This window comes from Salvelinus fontinalis, chromosome 23 (assembly GCF_029448725.1).
Source record: "Salvelinus fontinalis isolate EN_2023a chromosome 23, ASM2944872v1, whole genome shotgun sequence".
NCBI classification, from domain to species: Eukaryota; Metazoa; Chordata; class Actinopteri; order Salmoniformes; family Salmonidae; genus Salvelinus; species Salvelinus fontinalis.
In genome coordinates, this window is record NC_074687.1 from 3,015,503 (window position 1) to 3,025,550 (window position 10,048).

General features: G+C 50.8%; 1 protein-coding gene across 14 annotated transcripts in view; it reads left to right on the forward strand.

Annotated features, from left to right (window-relative positions):
- pou2f1b (POU class 2 homeobox 1b) overlaps window positions 1-10,048 on the forward strand; it is a 37,902-nt gene that overhangs the window by 20,427 nt on the left and 7,427 nt on the right. For 4 of the 14 annotated variants that reach the window (XM_055877582.1, XM_055877587.1, XM_055877589.1 and 1 more), the window contains 13 exons: window positions 3,054-3,145; window positions 4,208-4,303; window positions 5,895-6,077; window positions 6,491-6,577; window positions 7,003-7,132; window positions 7,243-7,334; window positions 7,435-7,611; window positions 7,719-7,859; window positions 7,972-8,127; window positions 8,212-8,406; window positions 8,556-8,661; window positions 8,868-9,189; window positions 9,458-9,558. In XM_055877582.1, coding sequence (XP_055733557.1) covers window positions 3,054-3,145; window positions 4,208-4,303; window positions 5,895-6,077; window positions 6,491-6,577; window positions 7,003-7,132; window positions 7,243-7,334; window positions 7,435-7,611; window positions 7,719-7,859; window positions 7,972-8,127; window positions 8,212-8,406; window positions 8,556-8,661; window positions 8,868-9,189; window positions 9,458-9,558 — 1,878 coding nt within the window. Of the gene's footprint in view, window positions 1-3,053; window positions 3,146-4,207; window positions 4,304-5,894; window positions 6,078-6,490; window positions 6,578-7,002; window positions 7,133-7,242; window positions 7,335-7,434; window positions 7,612-7,718; window positions 7,861-7,971; window positions 8,128-8,211; window positions 8,407-8,555; window positions 8,662-8,867; window positions 9,190-9,457; window positions 9,559-10,048 lie in introns of all 14 variants that reach the window. The other 10 variants (XM_055877584.1, XM_055877596.1, XM_055877586.1 and 7 more) reach the window with 10 other exon arrangements.

The window sequence follows — 10,048 nt, forward strand, 5'->3', positions numbered from 1 at the left end:
GGGGGGGTGAGAGAGTGCTATGTGAAACTGGGGGTGAGAGAGTGCTATGTGAAACTGGGGGGTGAGAGTGCTATGTGAAACTGGGGGGGTGAGAGAGTGCTATGTGAAACTGGGGGGTGAGAGAGTGCTATGTGTAACTGGGGGGTGAGAGACTGCTATGTGACACTGGGGGGGTGAGAGAGTGCTATGTGAAACTGGGGGGGTGAGAGTGCTATGTGAAACTGGGGAGTGAGAGTGCTATGTGAAACTGGGGGGTGAGAGAATGCTATGTGAAGCTGGGGGGGTGAGAGTGCTATGTGAAACTGGGGGGTGAGAGAGTGCTATGTGAAACTGGGGGGTGAGAGAGTGCTATGTGAAACTGGGGGTGAGAGAGTGCTATGTGAAACTGGGGGGGTGGGAGAGTGCTATGTGACACTGGGGGGGTGAGAGAGTGCTATGTGAAACTGGGGGGTGAGAGAGTGCTATGTGAAACTGGGGGGTGAGAGAGTGCTATGTGAAACTGGGGGGTGAGAGAGTGCTATGTGAAACTGGGGGGTGAGAGAGTGCTATGTGAAACTGGGGGGGGTGAGAGAGTGCTATGTGAAACTGGGGGGTGTGAGAGTGCTATGTGAAGGGGGGGTGAGAGTGCTATGTGAAGGGGGTGAGAGAGTGCCGTGTGAACCTGGGGGGTGAGAGAGTGCCAATGCGAACCTGGGGGGTGAGAGAGTGCCAATGCGAACCTGGGGGGTGAGAGAGCGCTATGTGAAACTGGGGGGTGAGAGAGTGCTATGTGAAACTGGGGGTCTGTGAGAGAGCTATGTGAAACTGGGGGTCTGTGAGAGTGCTATGTGAAACTGGGGGGTGAGAGAGTGAAATGTGAAACTGGGGGGTGAGAGAGTGCTATGTGAAACTGGGGGGGGGGGTGAGAGAGTGCTATGTGAAACTGGGGGGGTGTGAGAGTGCCAAGTGAAGGGGGGGTGTGAGAGTGCTATGTGAAACTGGGGGGTGAGAGAGTGCTATGTGAAACTGGGGGGTGAGAGAGTGCTATGTGAAACTGGGGGGTGAGAGAGTGCTATGTGAAACTGGGGGGGGGGGTGTGAGAGTGCCAAGTGAAGGGGGGTGTGAGAGTGCTATGTGAAACTGGGGGGTGAGAGAGTGCTATGTGAAACTGGGGGGTGAGAGAGTGCCAAGTGAAGGGGGGGTGTGAGAGTGCTATGTGAAACTGGGGGGTGAGAGAGTGCTATGTGAAACTGGGGGGTGAGAGAGTGCCAATGCGAAACTGGGGGGTGAGAGAGTGCTATGTGAAACTGGGAGTCTGTGAGAGTGCTATGTGAAACTGGGGGGTGAGAGAGTGCTATGTGAAACTGGGGGGTGAGAGAGTGCTATGTGAAACTGGGGGGTGAGAGAGTGCTATGTGAAACTGGGGGGTGAGAGAGTGCTATGTGAAACTGGGGGGTGAGAGAGTGCTATGTGAAACTGGGGGGTGAGAGTGCTATGTGAAACTGTGGGGGGGGGGTGGGAGAGTGCTATGTGACACTGGGGGGGGTGAGAGAGTGCTATGTGACACTGGGGGGGTGAGAGAGTGCTATGTGACACTGGGGGGGTGAGAGAGTGCTATGTGAAACTGGGGGGGTGAGAGAGTGCTATGTGAAACTGGGGGTGAGAGAGTGCTATGTGAAACTGGGGGGTGAGAGTGCTATGTGAAACTGGGGGGGTGAGAGAGTGCTATGTGAAACTGGGGGGTGAGAGAGTGCTATGTGTAACTGGGGGGTGAGAGACTGCTATGTGAAACTGGGGAGTGAGAGTGCTATGTGAAACTGGGGGGTGAGAGAATGCTATGTGAAGCTGGGGGGGGTGAGAGTGCTATGTGAAACTGGGGGGTGAGAGAGTGCTATGTGAAACTGGGGGGTGAGAGAGTGCTATGTGAAACTGGGGGTGAGAGAGTGCTATGTGAAACTGGGGGGGTGGGAGAGTGCTATGTGACACTGGGGGGGTGAGAGAGTGCTATGTGACACTGGGGGGGGGGGGTGAGAGTGCTATGTGACACTGGGGGGGGTGAGAGTGCTATGTGACACCGGGGGGGGTGAGAGTGCTATGTGACACTGGGGGGGTGAGAGAGTGCTATGTGACACTGGGGGGGTGAGAGAGTGCTATGTGAAACTGGGGGGTGAGAGAGTGCTATGTGAAACTGGGGGGTGAGAGAGTGCTATGTGAAACTGGGGGGTGAGAGAGTGCTATGTGAAACTGGGGGGTGAGAGAGTGCTATGTGAAACTGGGGGGGTGAGAGAGTGCTATGTGAAACTGGGGGGTGTGAGAGTGCTATGTGAAGGGGGGGTGAGAGTGCTATGTGAAGGGGGTGAGAGAGTGCCGTGTGAACCTGGGGGGTGAGAGAGTGCCAATGCGAACCTGGGGGGTGAGAGAGTGCCAATGCGAACCTGGGGGGTGAGAGAGTGCTATGTGAAACTGGGGGGTGAGAGAGTGCTATGTGAAACTGGGGGTCTGTGAGAGAGCTATGTGAAACTGGGGGTCTGTGAGAGTGCTATGTGAAACTGGGGGGTGAGAGAGTGAAATGTGAAACTGGAGGGTGAGAGAGTGCTATGTGAAACTGGGGGGTGAGAGAATGCTATGTGAAACTGGGGGGGTGTGAGAGTGCCAAGTGAAACTGGGGGGTGAGAGAGTGCTATGTGAAACTGGGGGGTGAGAGAGTGCTATGTGAAACTGGGGGGGGGGGTGAGAGAGTGCTATGTGAAACTGGGGGGGTGTGAGAGTGCCAAGTGAAGGGGGGGTGTGAGAGTGCTATGTGAAACTGGGGGGTGAGAGAGTGCTATGTGAAACTGGGGGGTGAGAGAGTGCTATGTGAAACTGGGGGGTGAGAGAGTGCTATGTGAAACTGGGGGGTGAGAGAGTGCTATGTGAAACTGGGGGGTGAGAGAGTGCTATGTGAAACTGGGGGGGGGGGGTGAGAGAGTGCTATGTGAAACTGAGGGAGTGAGAGTGTGCCAAGTGAAACTGGGGGGGTGTGAGAGTGCTATTATTTTCTTCGTCTGATGACTTGATTGCTTTTCTGTTCTCAGAAATCCAAACGAATGGACTGGACTTTCAGAGGCAGACGGTTCAGACCACAAGCGCAATCACCAACGCACACACACAGGCTCTCCTCCAACAGGTAACAGCGACACACACACACACACAGGAACAGTGCATTTAAATGAGTTAGGCGCTCTCGGTATCGGCTAGGAACAAGGCAGATTAATCACCCTGTATGCTAATTAGCTGCTCTGCGGTTGCTCGGAAACAGATGGCGGAGAATATGCAAATCTATGCAGAATTCACATGCACTGCATAACATTTCTATTTTTTTTTTTATTAACTTCTTCACTCACCCCCTCCCTTCTTCCTTCCCTCTCTCCTTCCTCTCGCTGTTCTCTGTGGGCTGCAGTACATTTCAAACACCCACCTCCCTTCCTGCTTTTCTCATGTAGATCATTTTCTGTTAAGACAACACCTTCAATAGGTTACCTAGTATTGAAACCCTGTGTTTGTGGATATCTGTCAGTAGGAGTTTGTTTTGTCTTGGTGTGTAGATGTTTTTCCACTTCTACTACACTCCAAGGTTGAAAAGTAAAGTATGGGTCATTCTCGAGTCAAGAATGTGACAACTAGATATTTGGCTTCTGTATACAATAAGTAGCCGTCAACATCATTATTTATTTAAAACATATGGATATGGTGTACAGAGAACAGACGACTTGTGATAAATGCAACGCCTCGAGGCTGGACTAAACCACAACATGCAGTTGTAAAAGAATGCAGATATATTGGGACTGGAAAACAGTATTGCACTCAGTTTACAGTCAGAGTTTACACTTATCTGGAGTTGACTGTACCATGGGTCTGTTTCTATATGACATGTCTTTTGGGAACGTTATCCTATATAATAAAGGTCAAATAAATAAAACATGAGGTTATCCTGTATAAGGTTATCCTATATAATAAAGGTTAATTAAATAAAAAATATTAGGTTATCCTATATAATAAATGTTAAATAAATAGAACATGAGGTTATCCTGTATAAGGTTATCCTATATAATAAAGGTTAAATAAATAGAACATGAGGTTATCCTGTATAAGGTTATCCTATATAATAAAGGTTAATAAAAAATAAAAAAAGAGGTTATCCTATATGACGTTATCCTATATAAGGTTATGCTATGTACTCTGCTTCTAGTCCAAGTCAGAAGACTCGGGTGCAATTCCGACCTCCGTCCAGCAGGGCGTGCTGCCTCAGGCCCAGCTCATGCTGGCTGGGGGACAGATAGCTGGAGTAAGTGGCATGCTGTCTGGCTGCCTGCTTGCCTGTCAGTTCACCTGTTTGTCTGTAATGTGATGGATCTCTATGGCCTTCTCGTCTCCTCTCCCTCATCTGCACTGATCTGAAAGAACAGCAAATGCCCAGTAGGCATCGTCCACCATGATGCTTTCACTGTTCTTAGATCAGGGCTGATAAAGAGAATACCACACACACACAATGACACACACACACACACACACACACACACACACACACACACACACACACACACACACACACACACACACACACACACACACACACACACACACACACACAGAGAGAGGGTGTTGTTATGTCCAAATACTATTTTCCTTGTTTCCTCTTCCTTTATATGACCAGTGATTCATATAAAGATTGGATGGGAATTGATATACCTATCATATGCATTCCATTAATTCCTGCTATGATCAGTGTGGATGGGAGGAACTGTTTTAAGAGTATTGGGATGTAACCTGCTTGTGCATGCAGATCATGCCAACTCCCCTGACACCCATCACCCTGGTACCGTGTGTGCGTGAGCCCAGGCGTCATGCTCATCCGTGATCATTCTGTCGTTGTCACATTGCCAGCATGCCCTCACATGTGACCTGAGGATCAGACAGCCAGTGGCTGTGATGTCTTCATCCAGTAAGGCTTCACAGCAAAGTCATCTTCTGTCCAAAAGCATGAGTCCTTTCCTCTCTCCATCTCTTGGCCCCTGGACACGCCGTCACTGCGTCACATGTACTGCTTGACGTTGTATTCATTTGAAACATGAACATCCTTTGACTTTTGAAAATAATAGTTAGGACAACCTACTGTTTCTCTTCTTCCCTGCTGTCTCTCTTTATTTCTCCCACCGCTCTACCCTCTCTCCACAATACGTCATCTCTCGCTTTCTATCTCCCTCCTTCTCTCTGCCCCCCTCCTTCCCTCCTCCTCTCCTCTCCCACTCTACCATGTCCTCCTCTCACTTTCTCTCCCCTCCTTCCTCCTCTCTCTCCCCTCCTTCCTCCTCTCTCCCCCCTCCTTCCTCCTCTCTCTTCCCTCCTCCTCTCCTCTCCCACTCTACCATGTCCTCCTCTCACTCTCTCTCCCCTCCTTTCCTCCTCCTCTCCTCTCCCACTCTACCATGTCCTCCTCTCACTCTCTCTCCCCTCCTTCCTCCTCTCTCCCCCCTCCTTCCTCCTCTCTCTTCCCTCCTCCTCTCCTCTCCCACTCTACCATGTCCTCCTCTCACTCTCTCTCCCCTCCTTTCCTCCTCCTCTCCTCTCCCACTCTACCATGTCCTCCTCTCACTCTCTCTCCCCTCCTTCCTCCTCTCTCCCCCCTCCTTCCTCCTCTCTCTTCCCTCTTCCTCTCCTCTCCCACTCTACCATGTCCTCCTCTCACTCTCTCTCCCCTCCTTTCCTCCTCCTCTCCTCTCCCACTCTACCATGTCCTCCTCTCACTCTCTCTCCCCTTCTTCCTCCTCTCTCCCCCCTCCTTCCTCTTCCTCTCCTCTCCCACTCTACCATATCCTCCTCTCACTCTCTCTCCCCTCCTTCCCTCTTCCTCTCCTCTCCCCCGCTCCTCTCTCTAGTTGACCCTGTCTCCAGCGCAGCAGCAGTTGTTGTTGCAACAGGCCCAGGCCCAGCTCCTAGCAGCAGCCATGCAGCAGCAGTCAGCCAGCCAGCAGAGCAGCACTACGGGGGCAAGCATCTCTGCCTCTGCAGCCACCCCTATCACACAACTGCCACTGTCCCAGCCCATCCAGATCACCTCTGTAAGAGATTCGCACACACACACACACACGAGAACCCGCATGTGCTCAAACACACACACACACACACACACACACACACACACACACACACACACACACACACACACACACACACACACACACACACACACACACACACACACACACACACACACACACACACACACACACACACAGAGACGGGTAGACACACACAAACACACCACATCCTCACTAGGGCTAGACGGAATCTGCAGGGGGCAGAGTATCCTGCTACCTCTAGAATGGGGTGTGAAATAAAATAAAAACTATGTAATGATGTCAAACCCAATACTGTCCCACTATATATCATATACCAACCACAGTGTCATCATTAATTGAATATGCAGGAACCATGGAGCTCTGTAGGTAATGTTAACATCGTTCCCCCTCAGATTCCCTCTGGTTCTACCCATCTTCCAGGCCAGCTAAGCCAGCTGGGATACCCCTATGAGATGGCGACCTTCAGCAGTTACCTACCTGTAGTACACCTTTTTAAATCACTGTTACATGAATGACTGGACCTGTATAATGTAACTGTAGTGGTACATCTGTAAAACAGTGTAGTAGGAATGAGTGTGGTTTTACCTGTAGTACATTAGAACCTGATCTCCATGTGGATGCTTGATGAGAACCTTCCTCTGTTTATCTCTGCAGTATGAAGCGAGAAGGGAGACCTTTGGAGCCCTGTACCACTCTTACCTGTAGGACTATAGCCTGCTTGTTAATACTGTTTTACCTCTAGATACGAGGGCTCCATGTTTGTGTGAGATGAACAACAACAGCATGAAGGGATTCTGGTTACCTTTAGTGATGTGTGTGTGTGTGTGTGTGTGTGTGTGTGTGTGTGTGTGTGTGTGTGTGTGTGTGTGTGTGTGTGTGTGTGTGTGTGTGTGAGGACTTTCAGCAGTTACAACAGCTGCAGCAGCAGAACCTGACCATGCCCCAGTTTGTCCTGGTTCAACCTGGCCACCACATCGCCACCCAGCTGCAGCCTGGCCAGTTCATCATCTCACAGACGCCGCAGGGCCAGCAGAGTATGTACTACACACACACATACACGAGCACGCAGATACACCCACACGAACACATATACTCTCACCCTCCCTTTATGCCTCTTAAAAGTTCTCCATTATTCCCTCAACAGGTCTCCTGCAAGGCCAGAGTCTTCTAACTCAACTACCTCAAAGCCAAGCCAACCTCCTGCAGACTCATCCCAGCATCACGCTCGCCACACAGGTCAGACACTACCAGATACAGCTACCATGTTTCAAACCTTTCAAGTTTAAACCATGTTTAGTTTGTCTAACCCCATACGCACCCATCTCCCGTCTTGTAGCCAGCAACTCCGACCCGCACGATAGCAGCCACGCCCATCCAGCCTCTGTCCCACAGCCAGACCTCGCCCCCTAAACGCCTGGCCACGCCCAGTCTGGAGGAGCCCAGTGACCTGGAGGAGCTGGAACAGTTTGCCAAGACCTTCAAACAGAGACGCATCAAACTGGGCTTCACACAGGTGGGTGTGTGGTTGGATTTGTCAGGGAGCTGTAGGAAGGTTTGTGTGTGTGTGTGTTTGTATGATAACAGCAGAGCTGTCCCTTACCCTCTCTCTGTCTCCCCCAGGGAGATGTTGGCCTGGCCATGGGCAAGCTGTACGGTAACGACTTCAGCCAGACCACCATCTCCCGCTTCGAGGCCTTGAACCTGAGCTTTAAGAACATGTGCAAGCTGAAGCCACTGCTGGAGAAGTGGCTCAACGATGCAGGTTTGTCCCTGAGCTGACCGCCAGCCCTGTGTGTGTACTGTATTGTGTACTGTATTGTGTACGTAAACGTTCCTGGTCTTTACCTTTGTCCCTGTCCTTTGTCACGGTGCTGTTTATGCAGACAACCTGTCGTCTGACCAGGCCCTGTCTAGCCCCAGCGCCTTGGGCTCCCCTGGCCTTGGTATGGAGGGGCTGAACCGCCGACGCAAGAAGAGGACCAGCATCGAGACCAACATCCGCTTGGCCTTAGAAAAGAGATTTCTGGAAGTGAGTGACATTTCATATTCTAGATTATCTCTCAGGAACTGCCGCATATTGAAAGGGAATCCCTGGGGTTTTGCCCTCTTCAAGCAGAACCAAAAACCTACCTCTGAGGAGATCACCATGATCGCCGACCAGCTCAACATGGAGAAGGAGGTGATCCGGGTTTGGTTCTGTAACCGCAGGCAGAAAGAGAAGAGGATCAACCCCCCCAGCGGTGGGTACAGCAACACAGGGACAGGCGGCAGCCCCATCAAAACCATCTTCACCCCTACGATCCCCCTGGTATGGACAACACACACACACACACACACACACACACACACACACACACACACACACACACACACACACACACACACACACACACACACACACACAGTGGTTTGTCCTATTCCGTGTTCAACCCCTCTCCTTTTCCTTCCCTGTTGCAGGTGGCCAGTACGGCCAGCCTTGTGACCAGTAACACACCGACCACACTGACTGTAAACCCAGTGATGCCTCTCAACAGCACCAGCGTGTCTGGCCTGACCTTCACAGGTGCACAGGGAAAGGGGCAGGACAGGATCATATTTAGCTAGGAATCATTACATTACATTTAAGTCATTTAGCAGACGCTCTTATCCAGAGCGACTTACAAATTGGAAAGTTCATACATATTCATCCTGGTCCCCCCCAATATTCTCTTCCCATTTCCCACCTTCTGGTCCTCAAATACTAAACACCAGCCTCCCGTTCTGTCCCAGGCACGACCATAGGAGCGACCACAAACACGGCATCAGTCATCTCCACTGCACCTATGGTTACTGCGGTGACCAGCTCCCCATCACTAAGCCCCTCCCCCACGGCCCTCCAGGCCACGGGGACGGGCGGAACACTGGAGCACACGGTGGTCACGCAGGCACCGTCGTCCCTAGCGAACACTCTGGGGACGGGTCAGGTGATGGTGGCTGGACTGGGCCTGTCGGCCGCCCTGCAAGGTGCCGCCCAGTTACCCACCAGCGCTAGTTTCGCTGCCATGGCCGGGCTTAACCAAGGACTTATGGCGTCATCGCAGTTCACTCCTGGGTGAGTAGGATGGTAGAGGGGATATTTGAGCAGGGTCTGATCACAGCACATATCAAACTACAGGAAGGGCTGTCCTCATGCTATATCTGGAATGCAGAATTATATAATGAAATATAATCTTTCAATAGTATTTGTGAATAGTCAAAACGTTTTGAATAATCATAGTATTAATAGTAGCATATCATCATCACAATCTCAGGAATTGAATGAGGAATCAGAATGATTTTCATCTCTCCTGCTTTCTTACTCTGTGTGTCTCTGTGTGTAGAGGGGCCTTGCTGAGCTTGGCTCCAGGGGGGCTGGGAGGGGCTCTGAACACCGCCATGTTGAGCAACAGCACCCTAGCCACCATCCAAGGTCTGTGGAGCGGCAAGTACACCTGTTTAATTACCTCACTCATTTACATAGGCTGTTCTCATATTATACTGAATAAAAATATAAACGCAACATGCAACAATTTCAAAGATTTTCCTGAATGACTGTTCATATAAGGACATCAGTCAATTGAAATGAATGAATTAGGCCCTAGTATATGGATTTCATGTGACTGGGCAGGGGCACAGCCTGGGTGGGCCTGGGAGGGCATAGGCCTACTCACTTTCCCCACAAAATGGCTTTATTACAGACAGAAATAGTCCCCCCACTCAGATGATCCCACAGGTGAAGAAGCTGTATGGAGGTCCTGGGCTGGCGTGGTTACACGTGGTCTGCGGCTGTGAGGCCGGTTGGACGTACTGCCAAATTCTCTAAAACAACTTGGAGGCAATTTATGGTAGAGAAATTAACATTAAATTCTCTGGCAGAAACTCTGGTGGACTTGAGACATCTGTGGCATTGTGTTGTGTGACAAAACTGCACA